The sequence below is a fragment of the Diorhabda sublineata genome, chromosome 10 (assembly GCF_026230105.1).
Source record: "Diorhabda sublineata isolate icDioSubl1.1 chromosome 10, icDioSubl1.1, whole genome shotgun sequence".
NCBI classification, from domain to species: Eukaryota; Metazoa; Arthropoda; class Insecta; order Coleoptera; family Chrysomelidae; genus Diorhabda; species Diorhabda sublineata.
Genome location: NC_079483.1, coordinates 9,982,065 through 10,009,135, shown reverse-complemented (window position 1 = coordinate 10,009,135; position 27,071 = coordinate 9,982,065). Strand labels below are relative to the sequence as shown.

Here is a 27,071-nt window from a genome sequence, read left to right as displayed (position 1 = left end):
TGCTACTGGAGAAACTGAGTTTTAACGTTTAAGTAGGAGTCGCTAAACTGTCATTAAGAGCTTTTACGCTTTAAGGGTAGTAAATATTTAAAATTTAATCGAAAACAAGATATTGTATCAAGTTACTGAACTATGTTAGTAGAATAAAAAATTTTTCTTCAAAGGCACAGTAAACTACAGTACGATTTTCACAAAACTCATGCTTTAAAACAATATGAACACTCCAAATTGGGTATGATATACAGCGGTTCCCAACTAAAATATCTCATGTTTGGGTTATACGTTTATTACTTCAATTTTTCTCGAAAACATTTTCAAATAATTCTATTTCAGGTAGATCTTGGATTGGAAGAGCTGTGATGGGTTCTATATCTAGTGCTAAAGTCTAAAGACAATATTTTATTATATGAAAAAAATTAAATATGGAGAAGCTTTACTTCTCTTATTTTTCTATACGTATAAATAGAAATTTAAACAAATCATTTATATACACAAGGAATGACGTCTTTTTAATAAAAGCGAGTGTGTAGTGAAATGAAAATAATTATCCTATGACGCATTCACGATAATGATTGACACCTCCTTTGAGGGTTTCCGTGTATAATGAAAACCCAACTCATTAGAAAAACATGTTAAATACATTCAATTCATTAAGACGTGCCATTACAAAGAAATTGTTTGGATGGTTCTAAATGACATTCATAAATAAACGAAATATGATTGGTATATACAGAATGGGCTACGTATCCATCAAGATATTTAACAGTATTTATTAGATTTGCTTAGCCACGTCAAGATTAATATGTACAGTGTGTTCGTAGAATAAACAAAACATGTCAAAAATGATGTCAAATATTTCTATTTTCATTTTCATACATTCCATAAACCTTGCAGTGTATTTCCCTAATTTTTTATAAGGCTGATGAAATTCTGCATGTAACTTCTTGTATATATAGGGTGTACAGAGAATTTGAGTTTTCTTCTTCTTCAAAATCACTCATTTTAGAAATATATTTTCAATCGATTGGTTTGATCAATCTCTCAATAGCTTCACGTGTACTGAAACTCAGTGAGACAACTTTTGTAGAAGCTTCCGTTTTTTCTTTGATCTACACGTTATCCATGCACATGTACTTCCTTGGCCGACTGTAGCTCCTTCTATTTGACGTGAAAATTCACCATGTATCTCTTGTTTGTGCCTTTTTTGTCTGATATGGTTATAGTTGTTTAATTTCATCTCATTGTTTTTCCTTCAATAACGAGTGATATCACTTAAGTGCAAATCCATACGTAATTGTGGTTAACATAATATAGTATAAAAATTGTGAACTTATGAAATACTTTGTGAAAAATTGATTTTTTAATCACTTTGAGATTGGATGAAAGCCATGAATAAGCCTGTTGAAATAAAGGCTGTAGACAAGTAGTAAACGTAACCGTTTGAAGTTCAGCCCTAGAACAGTCGGACCCGATGCTTCCAACAATACTAGTCACGCGAAATCTTTTATAATGAATCAAGAGAAAACAAGGAGGCTCATAAAAAATTTATTCAACTATGATAACTAAAATAAATAAATAAAAATACCAATTGAGTCTAAGAAAAGCACTTTTTTATATATATTAGATGAAATATTTCCATTTCTGGTAATAAAACCTGAACTTATTTTTGCATACGATGCGATATTTTCTGGTGCTTTCTAGTATCTCTTCTACATTAAATCCAGATGCAGTAGAGGTTCTCGCTACATCTTCCCTCCTTTGACGGACGATCTCTGGTATATTCTCCTGATGGGAACGTCTCCGCAAATGTTGTTTAATCAACGAAAATCAACAAAATCAACGAAAAAATTTTCCATTGGTCATGAAAATCTGTCACTAGCTCCTGAACTATTATGTTACATCGGTATCGCGTTTTTACTTTTTGCTTCACGCATTTTTTTAGTTTTCTACAGTGATTTATCTTCAAATCAGAGTAACTCAAATATTCTGTAAAGTGCACACCAGCCTTCAGCACTAGTACTGACCGCAACTTATCAGAATGACCAATTCTTTTAGCGAGAAAAATATAGAGTGAGGAGGCATAAACCTTCTACTAAAAGCGAATACAGTGCTCAGTGCAGCTTTAGTTCTGAATTCCATACGTCCCTTGGACCCTCAAACTTCCATTAACTTATCGAATTACTCACCCTACCATTTTCGTATTGATGCGACTCTAACGATCATAAATATAATTAATTAAAGCTTCTGTACACAATAGGATTAGTATTTAAAAAAGCATATACACGCATAATGTGTTCTAAATAGTTTTAACTTTATATTTTTTTATGTCAATCAATAGTTTTTACAAAGTTGTGAATTGGGTTATCATATTGGCCTTGTTATTTGAAATCAAGCTAAATTGAAATCCTGTATCTACTTAAGACCCAGTGTATGGACAATAATTAGTTATTGTCCTCTTATTCTAATTGGAGGATCCATAGTTAGCAAGAAACTTAATTCCTGGTGGATGTAACTGACAGAGGACTACCCAATCAACCCTACTGGTGCTCAATTTCCTCATTATCCCTCGAAATTGAATTTTCGAAAGGAGGAATTATCTCACCACTCCTGATGGGAACCATTAGGATCTGTTAATCATATATTAAGTTATACAATATGAATCATGAATCTATCTATTTAACTTCTAGTTACTATTGTTTTCGTTGAGATTTATTGTAAACTGACCCTTTGTATACAATAGGATTAGTATTTAAGACAGCATAGACACGCATAGTGTGTTCTTAATAGTTTTAACCTCCAACGAGTACAGTAGTCAAATTATTGAAACCACTTATGTTGATAAATAGTTTTTACAAAGTTATGAATTTAGTTATTTAGCTTATGAGTCCTGACTTTGATTATTGTTTCGACATGCATTAGTATTTGTAATGAATAAATTGGAGCCTTGAAAATGGATTATGATGGCGCATAATAAAACAAAACTTGCTCCTTCAACATCTTAGATTCCAATGGCAGATAAGATTCAAATAAATTTCATTGTTATTTTTAGGATTTGTTTGGAGGAACTTTTTCTTTAGTTCTGATGCTAATAGCATGATAAACTTGTACGAAATGAACTAAGAGAATATGGTGTAAAAATAATATTTTCAGCAACTGCGAATGAATGAATCTAACTTTAGAAAAATGAGATGGAAATGTCTTTTTACGTTTAAAAGCAGAACGAAAGATTGAAATCAAAAGACGTTTTTCTACGATGAAAATATTTCAATTTGTGAAAATCGCGAAGACTACATACAAACGTATAATAGAAAAGATATATGTAAAGTTGCAACTCTCTAGATAGAAAATATATTGGACCTGCTCATCCTACGTTCAATCTTTTCTACAAATACATAATTTGTTAGAATACTGAACATTTAGACTTTCAATTCGAATTTTTAATAGAAAAATAGTTCTAAAGGGAAGGTTATAGATATAGAATGGACCCAATGACATATTTTATATCAAATTCTTTTTTTTTATTTGATTGTATCTATCTCTACAAAGACTCATAAGACTACGTTTCATTTCAAGCATGTCGTAACTTGTAAAGACGAGTCTCTAATTCTATGAAAAGTACAATTCCTTCACTTTAAAATCCTTTTTTTGCATAGGATATTGAGTTTACAACCAATTTATCGCACTCCCTTAGACCTTCTAAACTTGTGGAATAGTGCCACACGAATCAAGCAAAATTGTATCGAAACGTTGAGAAGATTGTAGCCCTGCAGATGAATATTTCCCATATCAGGGCCAAACCTAATAAATCTTCTTCTCTCCCATGAATAAAATCCTCATTCCAGCAAACAACCCCAACGAACTAAGTATATAAACCCATCATTTGAACAGTAAAAAACCTCACAGAAACATTTTTATTTTTTATTATAACAATCTAACATATAAGAATAGTTTTCCTCGGTGGTATCAATATCTTGGACATACTGTATAACAAATAGTTGTTTATTCTATTCGGAAAAGTATAAATAAATTTCCCCGAACGGAGAGTTGAAAATATACTTCGAATGGTGGAGAATTCTAGATTCAACTGATTTATTTTTCCATTCGATTTCCAATTCTGGTGTTACGTATTTTACTTAAAAATAGAAAAGTTATTTCGATTCAAAAACATATATATTCGAATCCCTTAAGTCCGTCGTTTTGTAAAAAAATTTCAATCGAACTTAATATTTATTTGCTGTTCAACAATCAAGATAGTTCTTTTTGGAATCTATTACAAGCCACTAAAAATAACAGCTATTTAAACGTTGTTATGAATACCCCAGTATAGAGCTTCTTTGTCAGTAATCGCTTCTATATTACATGACTATGAATGTTAATTAGACCCGAGTAATTAAGTTTGGAAGCTTGAAACGCAATTACTCAACAATGCAGGCTGTTGAAACCGTCAATATATGAGTACAGGTGTTTTCTTCAATTAGAAACAGATTATAATAACCGTTTTTTGCATAACAAACATGATTATCTTGATTATTTTCGTCTATACTTGCTGATAAAATAGTACAATACAAATTTTAAAGCAATTCATTACTTTTAACACATTTCAGTTGTGGTATCCCCAACCGTTTAAAATATAATATTAGAATTTCATCATTATCATTATTTTTGTGTTATAATTTTTTTTAGTCCTGTCAACTTTCTGCATTCTCTTCTGTTTCTGTGTTATGCTATACCATCTTCAATTTAGTTTCTCCAGGTATTCTCTACCTCTTGGACATAGAGGTATCATCCTCACCATTTCTGTCCAGAATTATTCACTTTGTCATTTTTTAACTGATTTCGAGCATGTCTCACATTGAGATATCAAAAATATAATGAGCACTCAATCCCGAAATGAATAAAAAACTGTTTTTCAGAAAATATATGTATAAGGGTGCTTCAAAAATTTTTTATCTGAATCTTACATTTCAAATGTTTCTATTTGATCTAAAAACACGAAACATGAGCTCTATAGTTCAAAACTAAGTGGCTGCTTTTTTATTTTCGTTATCCATTTAATTAACGTGACAAAAAAACCATACTTAAGTATTGACATATGACAACACTGATATGAATGTATCAAATCTGATATTGATGAAAGAGCAAACATTCACAAGTCAATTCAGAAATTTGTTTGATATATAAAAGTCGTAGCTTAGCACGTTCTGTAATCTCAATCTAAATTATCAAATGGAGAATAGACGTCAAATAGACGTCAAATAGACGTCAAATAGACGTCAAATAGACGTCAAATAGACGTTAAATAGACGTCAAATAGACGTCAAATAGACGTCAAATAGACGTCAAATAGACGTCAAATAGACGTCAAATAAACGTCTAATAGACGACAAATAAACGTCAAATAGACATAATATTTTCAAAATGTATATTTTCAAAATTTCAAAATGTAACTAAACTTCTTTTAATGATAATCTCAATCTGTTTTACAAAGTAAAAGACAACAGAAGTTTTCGTAAAAAATTTTATAACTTATGTGTAATTTCGAATTCAGAAATATTTTTCCATGTTAATTTAATGGGAAATTAAAATAGAAAAGTGACCCCTCAAAGTTTAAGGTATGGAGCTTATGTTGTGTGGGTTTTTTTTCATCAAAAAGAAAGTTTTTTCTGCATGTATCCCAAAAGCAACTCAATTTTTCCTATTTATAAATTGTCATCAATTTAAATACCTTATATTTTTGTTTTTCTGTAGAATGTTTTATAAAATCAAAAATTGGAAAGAAAAAATTTTACCCTCTTATTAATCTTCTTATCAAAAATACAAGGTGTTTCAAAAAAAACTTTACGTTTAAAAAAGAAACTCAAGAAAAGTACCTACGGAGTTTATTAAAAAAATGTAGGTGTTAATTCGGAACTGCATGGAGGCCAGCTTATGTCACCTCCCTTAGAGATCAATTGGCTATCTATTGGACGTATATGTAGCTGCTCGGTTCCACTGGAAACATGTTTCTTTTTTATCACCATTGAAGTTTTGGGTAGATATTCAGGTACTTACGAGGAATTCATCTAGAATCCGCACAAACATTCTGGATTCACTGTATTTGTGCGTCCTCTTTCATATGGTTAACTTTAAGCAAATTTAAGGTATCTGATGTTTGTGTTTTAGATTAGTTGAGGCGATTTCGCTTGTTGTCGTGTCCATTAAGATTCAAAAACAGAATGGTGAATGTTTGGAAGCGGTTAATTATCTCGTTTACGAATTCAAGCCCTTAATTAGCAACCCGAGGCTTCAATTTTTGCACTAAGTGAATTTTATGAGTGTTTAGCCCTAAATCTTTTTGCCGAATCTGAAATGATGAAGATCTATGCACGTTTGAATCAACAGCAAACTTCAGAATAGACAACTTAGGTTCGTCACGAACAGAACGAGTAATTTTACGTTTTCCAATCAGTCGAGCGCCTTGCGCATCATTTAAATGACGAACATTGCAGAATTTTCTACGCGCTAGAGTCACGAAATAACTGTTTTTGTAAATCTCATCCACGCACAACGTACGGTCCGATCTCCATAAACGCTCCATAGCGTTTAATTGACGTACCTCCAAATACTTCACGTAATAATCAATAAAAAATTTTTTCTGCGACACCTTGTAGTTATGACAATTTAGACAATTGTAGAGAAGAAGTAAATTTTGTGACTTACCAGTAAAATCTAAATTTGGTTGTGCCATTTTCGGAAGCCTTGATGTCCACGGTTGACAGGGAATCGGTTCTACTCCATCAACGTCATTAACACGTTCTAAAAATAAAATAATTGCCAACAAGATTCATTATATCAGTTAAAAACAGCTTCATGATATTTTTTATTGAACTATTTTCATATTAAATGACAAAATGTCCATTGCCGCTGGAAGGACACTTATAAAGGTATCACTCAACCAAATTATTTGGTTTCATGGGCATCATCCATCTAGTGCAAAGAATTTTCTACTAAACTAAATTTGGAGTCCAGATGAAGAAAAGACTATAAAATTTACGTAAGTCATTCTCCAGGTTGGGCCTGGGATAACTTCCATTGATTATCTTGAGAAAGGAAAAACTATCAACGTGGAGTATTATGCAAAATTATCCCAAGTTTGAGTGAAGAAATCAAGCAAAAACGACCGCGTTTGGCTAAGAAGAAAGTGGTGTTGCATCTAGACAATGCACTAGCTCAATTAGTTTGAATTGCTACCTCGTGCACTCTATTAGCAAGATTTAGCACCCTTGGATTATTTTCTGACCCCAGACTTAAAAAAATAGATCGGTGGTCAAAGATTTGCGAACAATGCCAGTTTTTAATGACTATCTTGAGAAACTTGACGATTCTTATTATAAAAAAGGTATCGAACTTATTAAACATAGCAAGGAAAAATATATGAAGCTGAAAGATAATAACGTTTAATAATAAATAATTTTCTTACACAATTTTTGTGTATTCTTTGTTGGACCAGGTACTTCGGAAACTATCCTCGTATAAATATTTCAAATTTAACTAACTTGAAACAAAAATGGAGAAGACAGACAATAAATAAAAAATCTCAAATAAACCAAATGTTAACAAAGCAATTTCTAGACAAATATTGACTTACGTATGTAGAGCATGGAGGTTCAATGAAGACAAAAAAGAGCAGCAGAGATGAAAAATTTCACCCTTGGAGTTCATAGAGCAAAGACAGTTAAGTTAAAGGCGTCATTACAAAGATGAAAATGGAAGATTCGAGACCAGTAAAGAAAGTATGAGAAGTAAAAATTAGGATGATTCTAAGTGACATGAGACATAGTATCTAATTAGTACCATGAAAAAAGAGACACTATATGGAGAGAACCAAAAATAACATCACTTTTAAAGAACAATAGACCAAATATGTATTGTACAGGGTTTTTCACGACGAGCTGAATCGATATGTATATGAGAAAGTACTGAGACTAGTGCTCTGCAAATTTACTTGCATGGGTTTTCCCAAATGCTCGTTTCAGCTAAAATAATTTCAGTTTTCTGAAACTTCCGGTTATACTGGAAGAGGACGCAAACTTCGTTATTTTGAACGGAATGCTATGGTTTTTACTAAATTATTTGAATCTACGGAAAATTTCAATATAACTTTATACAAGGCACGGTATGCCTAAAGTCCACCATTTCTTAATTATTTCACATTTTCGAAATTTTTGGACCCATGCAGCCCTCCACTAAAAAAATTAAGTTTCTAAGTATAAGTGAGTAAGGTCCGATATTTTTGGGATTTCGACAAATAACACTTACAGCATCCAAAATATGTGAAAAACCTTGACAAAAATTTATATAGGGTGTTCAGAAAATGGTGCTGAATTTCGTTGTCTAAAAACTTCGAAAACTTAATTTTTTCAAATGACGACCGCCATTTTTCTTTTTGAATTCTACACTTTAAATTGAGGGGACTTTGTAAGTAAATTCATATATCTCAAATTAACTGGTTTTGTAGAAACTTGAAAAAACTGCTCATGGTTTTTAATTGTCGGTTGTCTGGAGCTACGAGCAAAAAAAGCCAACATATCAACAAACAAAAGAAAACTGTCCTAACCATTTCGAACATTTACTTTAGTTTAATAATTTTAGTTCTGTCCTTCAACTCTCAGTGTAGTGTTTTCAAATATTTTCTTATTGACTAAAGTATTTTAATTTTTGATACGTTAAGTTTTGTTATTCGTTGTTCGCCATCGGCAGGTGACAATTAAAAACCATAAAGATTTCAGTTTCTTCAAGTTTCTACAAGAACCGTTAATTTAGTTCCCTTAATTTAAAGGGTAGTATCCAATGGTAAAGAGAAAAATGGGGGTTGTCATTTGAAAAAATTAAGTTTTCAAAGTTTTTAGATAGTGAAATTCGGCACCATTTTCTGAGCACCCTATATAAATTTTTGTCAAATTTTGTCAAAGATTTTGGTAGCTTTAAATTTTGTTTGTCCAAATCCCAAAAATATTAGACCTGACTAAGTTAAACTTAGAAATATATTTTTTTTAGTGGAGGCCTGTATGTGTCCAGAAATTTCGAAAATGTGAGATACGAGTAATTAAGAAATTCTGGACTTTAGGCATACTATGTCTTCTATAAAGTTATAATGAAATTGTGCGTAGATTCCAAAAATTTAATTTAATAAAAACCATAGCATTCTGTTCAAAATAACGAAGTTTGGGTCCTCTTCCAGTATAACCGGAAGTTTCAGAAAACTGAAATTATTTTAGCTGAAACGAGCATTTCAGAAAACCCATGCAAGCTAATTTCCAGAATACTAGTCGCAGTACTTTCCCATGTACATATCGATTCAGCTCGTCGTGAAGAACCCTGTACAATACATGTGAAATTTGATCACATAATACTATGTGGTATATGTGGAGTTGTATATTTTGTATTTTTTTATTATTATACATATTACATATTATGATTTCTGTTTCAACTGTCAATTTTATGGAAATAAAGTGAGTACTACAATAAACTCAAAATTTATACTGTGAATATTTGATTCAGTTTTCACTCCAGAAACAAACCAACCGTTAAGTGCAACCCTCATTGAAAATTAACGTCTGCAGGTTAAAATTGAAAAATGGATGCATTCAAACGCTTAAAGTGAGTTTGTATAAATTCCGTTAATTAATTTAGAAGATTGGATATGCAAAGCATAGCTTTTACTTTTTGTATTTACCTCGTTCGTATCTTGCGTTTTAATTAAATTAAAACAGTAGTCATTGGAATGAATATCAAATGATTGTACATGATATAATAAGTCATGATGATTTCTCTAAAAAAATTTAGTACTCGCTGTAGTGATGTTATTATTTAGTAGCGTTATTAATTATTAAAATGAATATCTGTATTGCTTTGCTGGTAAATAATTGGATTGGCAATATTCAGAAAATTATTCAAATCAATTGCTATCGGTAAAGTTTTCTATATACTATTGGCACTCTTTACAGGATGTTCAAAAAGAAGTGACGCGCCTATTAGATGGTTAGAACACTGAGAATTGATTAAGGAGGCAGCAGAAACATGGTCGAAGATAAAATACGTGAGAATATGTGTGTGAAAGTAAATGACTTGGAAGCAAGCTGTCCGGCCACAGAATTTATGATAATTAACTTGAAATATGAGAAAGAAAATGCTGAAATAGAAATCTGAAGAAGAAGTACAAACAGAAAACTAATGATGATATACAAGAAGCCGAAAATAACAAAAATAGCTAGAACACATAGGACAAGATCTGGTCTGGATTTTTTGAATGAATTGATGAATTTTTTATTCCCAGTTTTCGAATAAATAGTAGTTATCATCAGGTACTGAAATAAATATAGAGCTTTGTTGATACATGCTGCTATATAAATTGTTGTTATGAAGGACAGTTAATTTTTATTGGTTAAACCATAATTTTGTTGTGAAACCGTGGCAATCAAATACTTCACGCTTTCGAAAAATCATTTAAATAGAAAAAAAACTATTTAAAACAGTTTTTTCAATAATAACGTTAACCTTTGTGTAATCTATCCGCATTTCTCATATTTTATTCAACTTATAGCAGACATATTTTAAAGTAAATGTATTCTGGATTTAATCTTGTTAGTAAACTCGATTTTCTTTCATGTCAGTTTATTCCATCGGAAATATTCGACTGATGGAGAAATTAATCCTCGCACTGACAGTTTCAAAAAAATTCAATCAATTTTGGTATACTTTTTACTCACCTATAAATTCCAAACCTGCTAATTTCCAAGTTCCTCTCTTAGTAATTAAAATACTCCCGGGGCAAACATTTCTGTGTAGCATGTGTCCTGAATAATGTAAAAATGAAAGTGCCTCTGTTATCTGAAAATGATGAAAATATATAAAAAAAATTGATTTTGAATGAAAAATACTTAGAAACGTTTATTAATTTCTAAAATTTTCATATAATAGCAATATTTGTTCCAAAATTGAACCTACATTTATGAAAATAAGAACTCAATACCAAAGTGTACTATCTCTAATATATTCCGAGCTTTCGAATACTACTATGTATTCATCGTCTGAGAAAGAATTGCGGCGTTCTGAAATTGGATATTTCTTTAAACTATAAATTTATCGAAGTCAAAAATCAATATTCAAACTGTCTCTTAATAATATCCGTGAAATGATTTTTGAAAGATATAATTGAATTTAAGCGCCGCAATTCTTGACTAATCATTTCACAGATGATGAATACGTGAGTATTCGAAAACTCGAAATATATTAGAGATAGTACACTTTTGTATTCAAAGATTCAAATTAAGATACAACTTATGTGAAACCTGAAGGGATCAACAATATCAGTGAGTTTCACAGCTGAACTACTAAAGAATTCGTTACATTATCACCAAAAAAATTAACTCGATCAGAACACTAGAAGATGAGCAGTAAGGATTCAGATCAGAAAGATCCTGCGTAGATACAGTATTCATCCTACGACAACTGGTTGAGAAATATATAGAATATATATGCTTCATTGACCTCACAAAAGCCTTTGAATGTATTAAGATGTTATTCACCTTTCAATATAATCCAGACCATCGGAAGCATATACTCAGGGAATCAAGTTCAGATTCACAATAATGGTAAATAAACAAAACCCAGCCAACAGCGATATCAGACTTACCTAGTCTTATATTATTCAAGATAATAGTGGATGGAATCATAAAACAGGTGCGACTAGGCAAAGGTCACGAAATGTGTGACAGAGAAATCAATTCCTGTACTGTACCGATGACGCCATGATAATTACCGAGAACGAAAATGATCTTCAAAGATTATTGAATATGTAGGTCAAATAATACAACATATCTAGTAATGGAGACGAAGAAGACAAGGTGAGAGGACAATCTAATCTATTATAACCTATACATCGGGAGCAAGACCAGAAACATCCAAAACGAAACAACTCTTAATGACCACAGAAATAAATTCTCAGACGGTTCTCAGTAAATTAGACCTAGAAGGGACCGAAAACATCAGAAGATTGTGTGACAAACGATAAAAACGGTAGAAATTTCAAGAGATAAATCTCCAATTGGAACTCGAAGTAGAGGTCGACCACGAAAGAGTTGGAATGACAATCTAGATCCAGGATGAGGAGAGATATCGAAGAAGGAAAAAGCATTAGACCTGTTATGGAAGAAGAAATATAATATCCTGCAAATATAAAAAGTACTGATCTAGAATGAAGCGCAACCACTATAATACTCATTTAACATCTAGGCGCAGAACCTAAGACGCGTATTGCACTCGATAGTTCAACTCATACAAAAGACCAAGTAGAAACCAGCAATAATTAAGTGTTGAGTTGTCACAAAATCATATCTTTGAACCACAGAAGTGAAACGTAAAGATAAAATTATTGTAGTAGTACTGTACCTGTAGTATACCATACTTATACTCCAAATCCAAAAAATTATACTCTCTAGCATTTGCAGGTCGCTGTTGAGTTTGCTGCCCGTGCCCGATACCTTGATGTATTCCACCATGATTGATCGTACTTTCTTGATACGCCAAGATATTAGCCAAACTAGCGTATACTGGTTCAGTTGCGAACGCCAACGTCTCAGCACATTCTTCAATAGCGTGCAGAACATGGAGGATTTTTGGGTGACGATACCTTTCCAATTGTCTGACGCTGCCTCTAAGGATTTCGGTAACCGTTTCTTTCCGTTTCGGTTTGTGGAGTTTTTCCGCGCAACGTTTTTCGAATATGAAGACTGAACATTCCTGTAACAACGAATACGTTTTTTTAAAACAAATATACACTCAGAGTATCGAGTTTTTGGTAATTTGGGTGTGATGGTCCACAAAAACAAGAAAAATTACTAAGCTAGAGAATGAAATTCAAAATACAAAAACTTGAGGCATTTGAGAATTTGCTCTATAGACGCATCGTGAAGATACCCTGGACTGACAGATTCACCAATGATAAAGTACTAAGACGCATTGGTCGCAAAAGAAAGCTGTTGACAAAACAAATTACGCAACGACAATTACTTACTGATACAGAACATAATGCAGGCAGAGTAGGAGGGAAAAAACGCATCGACAGGAAGAAGAAATCCTGGCTCCGAAACATAAGTGAATGGACGAATCATTGCGTCGGAGAACTGTTTCATATTGCGAGGGACAGAAACGTATTTAAAAACGTAATCTCCAACCTTCAAGAAGAAGAAGATAATAGAAAACTGCTGGAAAATATTAGCAATTAGAAAAGGAAGATAAAGGATCAATAATAGCGCTTAAAAATGATGGAAAGTGAAAGTGATATAGTTAAATTAAACAATATAGAAGATAAATATACGCGATTATGAAAAATAAAATAATTGTAGAGATTGAATAAATTGGTTGATGGAATGATGGAGAAATCAACGAAAAATAAAGTAATTAATAAGGTTGAAAATGAAAATACGCCAAGAAAAGATGAAACGAATATGAAACGAAAAGAGTATGGGGACAATGAACTTTATGAACTACAACATGAATGAATAAAGTGAATATAGAGGTATATGGATAAAAATTAGGAGCAATGATGGAAGAAGATCAGAAAGAGAAAAAACAATGTAAGCAGATAATAGAGATCATGTAAACAATATGTTAAATAGCAATATACTAACTAAAAAGACCGAAATTATTGATGAGAGCTTGAGGTTAACGATAAAGAAGATAATGAGAAAAATATGATGCCCAATTCGAATCCTTGGAAAGTAGTAAACATAGCGTATGAATTTTGAAATAAAAGAGGATTTGAAAGGTTGAGAAAAAATGAAATAAGGACAAGCGTGGAAAGCAGTAATCAATTTCCAGGTTTGTTTCCGATGCAATATTTGCTATTATTTCTTTTCTCGTACACCAATAATTAATTTCTGATATAAGGCGCTAAACAATTTTTATTGGGACATCTGGTATTGTTCAATAGAGGGATTAAATGCAAGCTCAACATGGTTTCAACAAGATATTTTTTTCGTAATGAAGATTGCTTCATACTAGAAAATTAATACTTACTTACTTCTTTTTAGAAATAAAACCATAGTTTTGAATTTCATTGTATCAAATATTATTATTTCATCTTCTTATAATAATAATCTGAGTTAAATACATTTTTTATTCTCGGTTATTCCTTGGAGCAAAAATAAACTTACGAAAAGATCTAGAAAAATTGTAGAATAACATATTCTTGTTCTTATTAACTGTGCTAGATTTTCGCAGCAGTTGTCAATAGCTTGAACATTTCTTGGGCTACGAGGGTTTCTTTTTGAATTTTGAGATATGAGAACACTGGTATGGATTTAAAAGGAACCAAATACAACAAAATTTGCTTTCGAATCACTTCTAAGCAAATGGTCGTTTATATTTTCGGAAATCTGGACAAGTCGCCATCCTTCCATCGGAGCAACATTCTGATGTGCACCAGTATTTGTTTGGCAGAAGTGTTCGAAAAAATCATTTCAAGCGAAAACGTTTTTGAATAGTCAAAACATAGAATTGATAGGGCATCCGCCGTACAGTCCTTATTTGGAACCCAATGGTTGCTCTTCAATCCAACGACGTCAACGTTTTTCTACACCTGAAACACGCTTGATGCGTTCAAATCACATGAAATGTATCGCACTTTTTGAAATACCTACTACGCCTGTTAGCACGCGCACTTTCAGTCATTTTGTCGACCACCGCGATGCTGGTCTTCGCAGGTCGGTTGGTTGAGCTAAAGACATTCAAATAAAAGTATTGTACAACATAACGATGACTTTCGATGGCTGCCAAACAAATACTAAATAACGGGGCGTCTTCAAACTTGAATCATATACTGTATGGATTCTGTACTTTCTGAAACTTTCTGGTATTTTTCAAGCAGCTACCGTCATCTCTAGGTCAGACCAGGTACTTCTTCTGGGACCATCTTAATATTAGGAGTCAGCCAAACAAGAAAAATCGGAAAATAAACTAGAATAGAATAATAGCAACAGAGATGGAGCAACTAAGGAAAATGGCAGAGGAAACGAAGATGGATGTAATAATAAATGAGATATATCTCTTATCCTATTCATCCTATCATAAAAAATAGAAAACGTAATATGCTTAAACTGGAATGGATACATAAACACAACAAAGAGTGATAACGAAAATATCAGAGCAAAAATGCATTAGCAAAGAAGTAGAAATAGCCCAAAAAAACTTTGCTTCAAAGAGGAAAATAATACAACAAATTAATGATGTTTTGAAGGATCGTAAAGAGTAGAAAAATAAATAAAAGAACAATGAAAATTAAATCCCCAATACTCTGATATTGAAAAATGCATGGAGACCTCTAGAAAAGATATTAGAAATATATGTAAATATATTAGTAAAGCTTTTACAAAATTATTTTGCAACTTATACTGCATTTAAAGTAGATAATTTCTCTTTTAATTTGCTATAAACAATTTCTATAAGTTAAAGCAACTCCTTATTTCTGTTTTCACTAGAAAAATTCACGTTTTCAATATGCATAAATGTTATAAATCATCTTTTTTAAAACTGATATTGAGAGTTTCGTTTGATGAGAATAAATAAGATGCGTTAGACTGGTCATGGGAGATACCCCACCAATCTTGCGAAGCTGCCTTGCTCATCATCAGCCTGTACCTGCGATGATAATTCATGTGCTCATCTCAATCTTATTTTTTCTGGATGCAGCATTCATAAAATAAACAGTTTGTTACAATCACTCTATTTTCAAACCTCTCACACCTTTTCAATTATAGATAACTGACTTAAACACTCAAAGATATTGAAATTAATCTTTGGGTAGAATCATCGGCTGATGGACTTGCTTCTAAGCCAATTTTCTTTCATACACACACACTTACACAAAAGAAGCGTTATCTATGTCAACGACTGAATTTGGCAGCATGCTTGATAGGAGCTAATCTGTGAACTATTTTTGGAGTAATTCCGAGTTTATACCTTCATAGTAATCAGCACAGGATTGGGAAATGTCTGTAGATGATACAAGCAACGAATTTTTCCTATCATGTTCTAAATTGGTTAAAAAAAATTGTACTTTCCATATATAAATTGAATATACATAACTTCAAATTTAGCTATAAATACATAAATATTTTCCCATCAATTCTTCACAATATAGAAATTAGGGTGGAATAACTACCCTCCATCATTCAATTGGAGTATTAATTCTGAAATAAAAGATAACACTCCTTTATTTACACACGAAATTTCCTCTAATGATAACATTCAACCAAAGAATTTCTTATTTCCGTCTAATTTGGGTACAATGACGCTATAATAAAAGTTTTTATCGACCGCTTTCTTTATGAAATTGCTTTCTTAACGGGATATAAACCGTGAATTCACCTCCATTTCGGTCCAACGGATGAAGTAGATATTCGGAGTACGGGATTTCTTAATTTTGAGCTAAAGTAATGGTTATCCTCGAGAAATGGCTAATTAAGCAAACGTACCTGGGAAAAGAAAAGTCGTTTATATACATTTTAAGTAATGATACTAGTTCTCTGTAAGTGTTGATTATAATTATAATTCCTTCTTCAATAATTTTCATCTGTGTCCCGTTTCCTTCTTCATTTAATTATTTTTCCGTAGCTCTACAGCTACTAGGTTGGAGTTTAACTACCTCAAAGGACTCAACCGGTGCACCACAATCGAAACAACAAAATTCAATTCGAACAACTGGAAATTCAGTTGAGGGCTGTCACATTCAGTTTTCGAAAAAACATTGTACTTTACTCAATGAGAAAGGGATATATATATACGCATTCTCAGCAAAATTTTAGTCATTTTGGACGCTTAGCTCCTGCTGTTGCAATGGAAATAATTGAGTGTGGAGCTGTCTCGTACTCAAATTAAATATGAGCTAGTCACTGCGTGCGAATAAATATTTCCAGGTCTTATTGATACAGTTTAGGCAAACTGAGTTGAAATATTTGCGTTGGTTCATAAATTAATACGAAACTTTGATAGTAGTTACATTTTTCAATGTAAAGAACCATAAATTCAAATTATGATTCTGTTATCAACAAAAGTATTTTTTAATGTGGTTGTAGATAAATAACTAATTCAACTTTTACTGCAGAAAATTATTTAAAGGGATCCATGAAACTCGACTTTTTTATGACTTCGTCAAGTAAGAAACACTTAGGGATTCATATTTTATTTTATAAATTTTAAAACTAATAAAAAACAAATTCTACTATAGCGTTTTCAAAAAAATATGGAAAATGAAGGTCTTGATAAACACGGCTTATTTTGATGCTTATCTTTACGATAATTTTCTACCAAGTTATTGAAATTTGTTTTCTCCTGCTGTAGCAAACCTGTAGTGGTAAGAAAATAAGAGACCAATCCTACATCCTGGCTTCCAATCGTATTTTGTAAGAAAATGAATAGTTGTACACAAAAAATTTGTAATAAATTTAAATAAAACATGCATTTTCTTGCCCCTGGCTACCCATCCTTTGGTTAACAATTGTTCTCCTTCAAATGCATGCATATATTTACCATACTTTAAGCGTTTAAGGATCATAAATCATTTTTCTTTTCTCATCGGTCTTCAGCTGATTTCACAATTCTTCTTCACATGCTGCGATTCTATAGTTTTGCCCTCCAAATCGGTTCTACCTCTCTGATATCCTTCAAAAGTGCATCCTACCATATTTTCTGAGGTCTCCCCCTCTTCCTGAACCTCCTTGTCCTGCTATCTTACATCTTACACTTTGCGCTTTTTATGTATCTTGATACTGATGAAGATTCATACAAATCCTCCGCTTCTTCGTTAGTTCTTCTTCTCCATAGTCTTTCACTTGTTTTTATCCCCTCAAAAATTTTCCTCAACACTTTCCTTTGCCATATACTCGTAATCATTTTTTTTCTTCAGCCTTTGTTATATTATTAAGTTGTTTGCCAATTTTTAGCATGTTACAAACAATGCTTTTCCAAACTTAAAATGTTATTTCACGATTTATTATATGCCTTTGAACTTGGAAAAGCATTTTAAGATTCTGCCTTATATCGTCACAATGTTAGTTTATTCTATCGATCATTCCGCTTCTTGTGTTTACTGGAGTTGCATATACCAAGCTTTTGAGGTATCTCCAAAGGAGTGGAGCAGCAAGTTCTGGCCATGCAATTGTTCCTCCCCGACCAATCCACCTATTAGGAAGAATGAAAATTTTTTACGTCTCTCAGGTAGTGGAAAAAGGCTCCATCTTGAATGAACCACATGTCTATTTGAATGTTTAGAGGAATATCACTTAACATGGGTGGAAAATCATTTTGGAGAAATTCTAAGTATAGCTGAGCATTCAAGTTAACACCAAACTATGGGAATTGATGAAACCGTCTCGTGTGTAACTAGCTTCATCAGTGAACAGTACATTTCCAACAAATGTATTATCAACTCGTTGTTTATCTAGAAACCAACGAGCCTTTCATGGCATGCACTTTCTGGATATGAAAGAGGTGAAGAATAGTTTTCTATAATACGTTAAATTGTCGTGACATTTTATGTACGCTAGTTGTGGAATTAGCATCAAATGCTTCTGATACATTTTGCACAATTCCTATACTATCATTTTGTAAAAAATAATGAAAACTGGTTTACTTGATTCATGTTGACAAACATGTTCCTAGTAAGCTGCTAACAAACCTAACAAAAGTTATAATTCTGCCCGGAAAGCGATCGGTATAGAATATTCTGGCTTCTGACGAGTTACCAGGAGCTAAACCATACATCAAATGCATGTCGGCATTTTCACTAAAGGTAAATTCTACCAGCAAACTGACATTAACAAAATTAAGTCGCTTGCGATTTTTAATTGAATATCAGGGATTAGCTTATTTGATAGTAGCCTAATAGATAAAAAATAATTATCAATATCTTTTTTAAGTTTTGTCTTATACCACTAATATGATCTTCTATAATAGGTAATGTTCAAATATTTGATCATTAATTTTCCAAGAAATTTTTAATTTTGGTGTTTTAATACCTACTGTGAGTATTTTCAATAAATAATTACAATTTATGATAATTTTCTTCAGAATGTCTCTTTATGGCGAACGGCGAACTTTTATCGAGTTAAACGGGGAGGACCTTTCTGTTAAACAATTGATGGAAAATTTATTTTTGATATCTTTAGATTGTAAAGGTTGTCCCTGTGAAAGTTACAGATTGTTAACCATTGGGCATGGGCTACGTCTGGCATTCAGATAGAATGATTTATTTCGTCAACCACACTATAAACGTAATCTTCTATTGAAAATTCATTTTCGAAAGTATAATTTAGAAAATATACTGAAATATAAATCCCGGAACACACTGTAGAACTAGTTGGGAGACGAGATAAAATAAGTCAAGATATAATGTAATGTCTAGGGATGAGTCGATTCTCGATACCGATTCTCTATACCGATTCTCGATACCACCGATTCTTGGAGTAACGGTATAGAGAATCGATTTGTTAAAATATTTGTCTTTGTTTAAACAACAGGCTACAGGCTACGCCCACAGAGTATATATTAGGTGTAGAGTGTAGAAAAATCCTGCTTTTAAAAAAACTTGGAAACTTGAGAATGATTTTAATTTTTGATACAATAACCAAAAAAACCAAATGGCTTAACGTAGACCATGTGTTTCCCTCGGTTAATGATTGGTCCAATTTAATTTCAGAATAAATGTTTGTTAAACCATTGTTTGTTTTTTATTTGCGAAATTGTCTCATTTATCTCTGTATAGGCATAAATATTTTAAAATTGGTTTGTAGATTGTCCAAACAAATTATGAATATGTTTCTAGTAACAGATTTTTTTACAAGTGGCTATTATACATCGATGATATCGGTATCGAGAATCAAGAATCGATTTTTTAGATATCGGTATCGAGAATCGATGTTTTAGGTATCGCTATGGAAAATCGAAAAATTTTGGTATCGATACATCTAGTATTTTAAGGCAAGTAAAGTTTTCGCTTTTCTTACGAAAACGGTTAAAATTTGACTTGAAACATATATATTCCCAGGCTAATATTTCACAGCATTGAAACGAATGAATGATCGATACATTTTTTACAATATTACACATAAAATCGAATGGTATCAATTAAATTTTGTTTTTAAAACTATTGATTCCCATCTCACCTCATCTGCGATTCATTGATTACACTCACAATTTGTCAATGGTTTTTTGTGAACTCCGGCACTGAAGTCATACTGGTGACAAAGTATCATGAATAAATATTGAGTTTTTATTCTTATATGGAATAATTCAGCATTTTTACCTTGAAAATTTATGGTTGAAATTTCTCACAAAAGTTATTAATTCGAAGTTGTGCTTGGAAAGCAGCTCAGTAAGGACCTGAATAAATCAAAGGATATCGTAAGAAAATTATAAAGATGATTAAGTTGACAGTACTGGGACCGTTACCGATTTAATACGTTTATTAAACTTTACATCGTCTCACTATCACACTTTCGAGCAAGAGCATAATATAATTGAGAAATGGTGTTGGTGTAATTTTAGTATAAACTGAGTTCTGTTAGGTTAGGTTAAGTTAAGTTAGGTTAGGTTAAGTTAAGTTAGGTTAGGTTAGGTTAGGTTAGGTTAGGTTAGGTTAGGTTAGGAGCATGATATAATTGGAAATGGTGTTTTAATACAAACTGAGTTTGGTTTCCAAATGACAATTTACTCGAGAACTCCTACCAAAAAATATAAGCAATTATTATTGTTTTCCAATAAGACAATTTTGAATTGTGTCACATATTTTCAATGTAGATATTTGCAGGTATGAGAAAAAAATCCTAATCACGTGGTCATCATAAAAACTTCAGTATTTCAGTATAAATTTCTACAAAAACTATTTTAACCCCCAAATGCATTATTTAAGGGGCTAGATTTCAGCTATTATTAATAACCACATAAATTGGAAAAGGCTTTTGCTTAAACCGTGTCTTGTTTTGTGTTTCCATGCGCTCCATGAGCTCTACTGGCACATTGAGCATCTATCGTCGTGAGGCACCCGAAGATCTTCCTTAGCTAATTTCTGTCTAGTAGAATGAGACCTGGTACATTAGATGTCCCTCTAAAGAGGTTTCCAGTTCTCTTGTTTATCAAACTATTGATACTACCATCTGATACGCGAATTGATGAGTCTAGTATTAAGCTTGTAACAGAAATTGTTTACTAACTAGTAATTTCTCAATGACCACATAAATTGGAAAAGGCTTTTGCTTGAACCGTGTTTTGTTTTGTGTTTCCATGCGCTCCATGAGCTCTATCGCGATCCTTTTCCTCTTGAACAACTGGTACATTGAACATCTATCGTCTTGAGGCACCCGAAGATCTTCCTTAGCTAATTTCTCTCTAGTAGAATGAGACCTGGTACATTAGATGACCCTCTAAAGAGGTTTCCAGTTCTCTTGTTTATCAAACTATTGATACTACCATCTGATACGCGAATTGATGAGTCTAGTATTAAGCTTGTAACAGAAATTGTTTACTAACTAGTAATTTCTCAATGACCACATAAATTGGAAAAGGCTTTTGCTTGAACCGTGTTTTGTTTTGTGTTTCCATGCGCTCCATGAGCTCTATCGCGATCCTTTTCCTCTTGAACAACTGGTACATTGAACATCTATCGTCTTGAGGCACCCGAAGATCTTCCTTAGCTAATTTCTCTCTAGTAGAATGAGACCTGGTACATTAGATGACCCTCTAAAGAGGTTTCCAGTTCTCTTGTTTATCAAACTATTGATACTACCATCTGATACGCGAATTGATGAGTCTAGTATTAAGCTTGTAACAGAAATTGTTTACTAACTAGTAATTTCTCAATGACCACATAAATTGGAAAAGGCTTTTGCTTGAACCGTGTTTTGTTTTGTGTTTCCATGCGCTCCATGAGCTCTATCGCGATCCTTTTCCTCTTGAACAACTGGTACATTGAACATCTATCGTCTTGAGGCACCCGAAGATCTTCCTCAGCTAATTTCTTTCTAGGAGAATGAGACCTTGTACATTAGATGACCCTCTGAAGAAGTTTCCAGTTCTCTTGTTTATCAAACTATTGATACTACCATCTGATACGCGAATTGATGAGTCTAGTATTAAGCTTGTAACAGAAATTGTTTACTAACTAGTAATTTCTCAATGACCACATAAATTGGAAAAGGCTTTTGCTTGAACCGTGTTTTGTTTTGTGTTTCCATGCGCTCCATGAGCTCTATCGCGATCCTTTTCCTCTTGAACAACTGGTACATTGAACATCTATCGTCTTGAGGCACCCGAAGATCTTCCTCAGCTAATTTCTTTCTAGGAGAATGAGACCTTGTACATTAGATGACCCTCTGAAGAAGTTTCCAGTTCTCTTGTTTATCAAACTATTGATATTACCATCTGATACACGAATTGATGAGGCTAGTATTAGGTAATAAGAAGAATTGTTTACTAACTAGTATTTCCTTCCATTTCATTACTCACATTCTTAAAACTAGTGTCAAAATGCGTTTTTCACAAATATAGGTAGGGAAAAATGTTTTCAGGTGAAATCAAACACAGTATACTAATTTTCTCCAATCCAAATATACTATTTTTCTTTAAATTCAAAATCTTACTTAATGTTTTATATGAATTTCTCATTTGAAAACGTAATAACATCCAAGATTCGGATTAAAACACACAAACGTGTTGTGGAATAGAAAAACAGATTTTTTCCATTTCTCTATAATGGAAAAGGATTTATCGTGATTTGGTAAAGATCCTTTCAGTGTGGATTATGTTATTTTTGAGTTTAACAAAAAGGTTGTCTGATTTGAATCAATGATCTTCGAGAAAATAAAAGGATAAACGAATTTCCGAAGAAGGATTCTTACTCAAATATAGGAATTTGTGGATATTTCTGAATACATCAGATACGCTGAGAAAATATTTATTATTTCAAATTTTTTGCTACAGAATTAGGACAAAGGAAATAATAATAAGAATTATAGAATCCAATTGAAGTAATTGATTGATTATTTTAAAAATAATTGAAGGGACTGGAGTTAATGAAGTGAGGATCGATGAAAATAGAAACACAGAACTGAGTTATGGAATATATGTAACTTTTTACCATTAAAAACGGTAATAGGTAGCTTTTAAAGGTTGTTAAACTCGTGGTTCCATTTATAAGTGGGATTTTGTATAAAAATATTCTACTAGTTTCTCATAAAAATGATGTTATGTTTCTTAGACATTCCAAAATATTTTCTGAAGCAGTTCGAATTGAAATACTTAAATGTAAAATTTGATTCTAATGAAATTTAATCAAACCATCTATTGAATTGTGTTTTTGATAATGTGTACTAAATATAACAATTGGTAAAAACCGCGTTATTATGAATATTTACCAAGAAAATTATTAATGAAAATCAAAGGCAACAACACTTTCTTTTTAGCTAAATTTTGCTAGATTTTTCCGCTCAAACGTTGTAATAATACTCGCCGTTGATAGTTTTTCGTTTTACAAGATAGTCAACGGAAATTATTCCACGCGCATTCCAAAAAATCGACGCCATGACCTTTCCCGTAGATTGTTGGTTTTTGCCCCCTTTGGAGCCATTTCTTCCTTTTCAATCCATTGTTTTGATTGTTATTTTGTTTTGAGTGTGAAGTGGTGGACCCACGTTTCATCCTTGGTTATGAAACATTGCAAAACACTCGATGGAAACATCTTCTCGACACTGCTTTTGTTCTATTGTGAGCAAACACGGCACCTATCTTTCGCAGAGCTTTCTCGTCTCCAAATTTTCAGTTAATATGCGTTGTACAGCACTTTTTGAAAAGGTCTACTATGTCTACTAGCTCTCACACTTTCAATCGACGAACATCTAGTACCGCTTCGTGGATTTTCATCAACATTTATGGAGTCGTCACCTCATTTGGTCTACCGCCATGTCTAGGTCAGGCCAGGTAATTCTGGGACCATCCTCGTATATATATCAACCAGTCCAAACCTTCTTTTATTGTTCTGTACATGTTTATGGTTATAAAAAACCTATGCAAGTCTGAAAACTTGTGTTAACTCAAGTACATTTATGAGATTTTTAAGAAATATTTATATTATTCTGTAATAATATTTGAAATGACCGTACTAAGTTTTGGATTGGTTATTAGGCTTTATCACTTTCTCGTACATAAAATAGACTATAAATGAATAAAAAATTGTATCAACATTTCCGAGGATAATACTGGTAGACTCGATTTTTTGTAACACAGTTAAAACAATTATTTATATAAAGTAACAAAAAATTTTCATTACACGTATCACTTTTCAATAAGTTTTTAGATCATTTTTTATAGTAAGTACTAAATTTTATGAGATTTAATAAATTGGTCTGCATTTTTATTCAAAAATTTTAATGGTAACGAAATAATTTTAATATAAAACAGTAGATTTACCTAAATTATTGTTATTTAAGTGTATCATGTACTTTATGTGCCTACCAATATTATTTTACAGACAAAATGTGGACAAACAAATTACAAAATTACTTTTGGAATCATCTCGTGAATTGAAAAATTTTGTTATTCCTCCATTTTGAACAAAAAGCTGCTTCAATTATCGCCAAGCAAGATACTCAACTAAGGCGCGATCTTCCACCGAAAGTTACATTAAGATTTTTGAATATTAGCAACATATAAAAAAATCTACAATTTTTATTCATTCAGATGATTTCAACAATAATCAGAGGCTAATGTTCAATGAAGCATTTATATTATCGGATACAATCTTTTTAACTAAAATATTTTCAAAGACTGTAACTTTTTTATTTTAAATAGCACACCCTGTATATTAATACATTTTTGAAATTTACTTGAAATTTTGGTATACTTTGGTCTAAAAACTTTTTTCGAAGAATACATACTTTTTGAATTAGAAAAAACGGGGTGGTTCTATTTAAAAAAATAGAGAAATTTGATATTTATGAAGTTAAAGTTTGGAAACTTCTTATACACACCCTGTATAAAATAAGGAATTTTTCAACATAGATTCAAACACAACAGACCTTGCTAAAAACATGCGAACAAAAACCATTTTCATATCTTCAAGGGTATTCTCGTAAAAAAATAGTTTATAAGGGTCTGCAAGGTTTACAAAAAAATCAATAACTCAAAAAGTTTGCATATTTTAGTTAAAACGATCGTATCCGAAAATCCAAACTTAGAAATTCTCATGATTTTGGTTGAATCGGAAGTCGGACACTTTAGTATTTAACTTGTATGCAAACAAATCAGAATTCAAGAATACGAAGTTTTTACAAAAAGTGGAACAGAGACAAATTCGAAAAATGTGATGTATTGTTTTTCAAAATATTTGCCCTTAATGTATATACATTTTTGTATACACACAAATCAATTCTGGATGCATTTTTTTTCACTTTGGAACCGATATCGTAGAAACATGAGTTTGAAAGTGAAATATCAACTTGAGGTGTCCGCGCATCTTTTGTTTAACAGTGGGAAATAAGAAAAAGTAATAAAGCAAGAAATTGGGTGAATATGGGCAATAAGATATTAATTCGTTGTTTTGTGTTTTTATGTATGTAAAATATTCAGTTGTAGATGCGGTTTTTACGGAGTCTATCTGGAACATATCTTTCTCACAACTAAACGCTTATGCCAAATCGATTTTATTGCAGTCTGCGATATCCTCTATCATTATGCAAGTGACTTGTATCTAAATTTCTCGAAATGACAACTTATTTTCTCGACATTGATCACGACCATGAAGAGATTCTGCAAACCACATGTAGGTAATCTTCTATATTGGTGCCTCTTTTAAATATCTACAAAATTCACTAGATGGCACAATTATTATTTCTAAAAACAAATGTCATCGCAGTCTCACGCCAACAATTTGATTTTATTTTTTGACATTATTTGTCATGATTCTCAAGAGATAGAGACTCTTTTATTTATTATATATATATGGCCCCGATATAGGAAAACTCTCCCTCTGCAGAGATCATTATTCTCTCAGTAAATCCATAGAACCACAACTTTTATTTTTAATGTTTAAATGTTCATAAAAATAAATACGTTCTTCTATGTTATTCTCGGGATTCATTATTAAAAATATTAGACTTCGTAAAATTTTTTCTCGAAATTTACAGACTATTCTATTATCTCTTCATTCTCTTTTTGTACATAGTGAGTTGAAATTAAGCAAGTTTCGAGGATTTTATGGTGAAATATTATCACGTTTTATTCTTTGAAATTCAATGTTTGATTCTCAAAAACACTTTTCATACAATACAACTTACCTTTCCGTCACTTTTTCTATACGCGTCATGTATTTTCCAAACTAGTTCAGGACCGGCGCTGGCGACTTGCTTCCCAATTTCGAAAAATTGTCCAATAGGATTCGTTTCAGTCGGACACTGCGTTTGACCACCACTTTTAAATTTTGAAAACATAGCAGTGGCAGGCATTTAATTTATTGATCAATCACACATTGATAACTATTTCATTTCAACGATCCCGACCCGAGCTTTCCATCTACAAATAATTTTTGTTGTTCCTCAAAATAACACACGGATAAGGTCTTGTCATAGACAACGATCATCTGAAAAAGAAAATTTTCATTGTAATTATTTATTTCCTCAATATTTTTCACATTTAATCAGTACAGTGATGGATTAGTAACTGGGCGCAATGATGGTCATTCTAGATCAACCATATTAACATATATCCACCGGCATATCAAATAACGAAGTCTGGAAGACACTGCATAATAAACAAATTTTTCTTAACTCAGTAATTTCGAACTGTTCAAACAGCAGAGCTGATGTAAAAGCCATAATGATTGAAACGGTAAGCTCTAAATTTATGCAAGTCCCACAAGAAATGATGAGTGATTGCAAGGCAACGACAAAGCGTTTGACAGATTCAGACTGGCCGATCTACCAATCGACCTAGAACTCATTCTTACTAGAGGCAAAAGTGTTTATATTACGAACAATCTGTTCGTA

The 27,071-nt window shown here is 32.2% G+C and overlaps 1 protein-coding gene across 1 annotated transcript in view; it reads right to left on the bottom strand.

Moving 5' to 3' along the window:
* The window catches only part of LOC130449490 (SCY1-like protein 2), a 121,338-nt gene extending 94,807 nt beyond the window's left edge, over positions 1–26,531 (bottom strand). Inside the window, exons 1-4 of the mRNA XM_056787341.1 lie at positions 26,364–26,531; positions 12,430–12,780; positions 10,749–10,869; positions 6,700–6,795 (exon numbers count right to left, since the gene is read on the bottom strand). Of these exons, the coding sequence (XP_056643319.1) occupies positions 6,700–6,795; positions 10,749–10,869; positions 12,430–12,780; positions 26,364–26,531 (736 nt within the window). The remainder of the gene's footprint in view (positions 1–6,699; positions 6,796–10,748; positions 10,870–12,429; positions 12,781–26,363) is intronic.
* Positions 26,532–27,071: the final 540 nt, after the last annotated feature.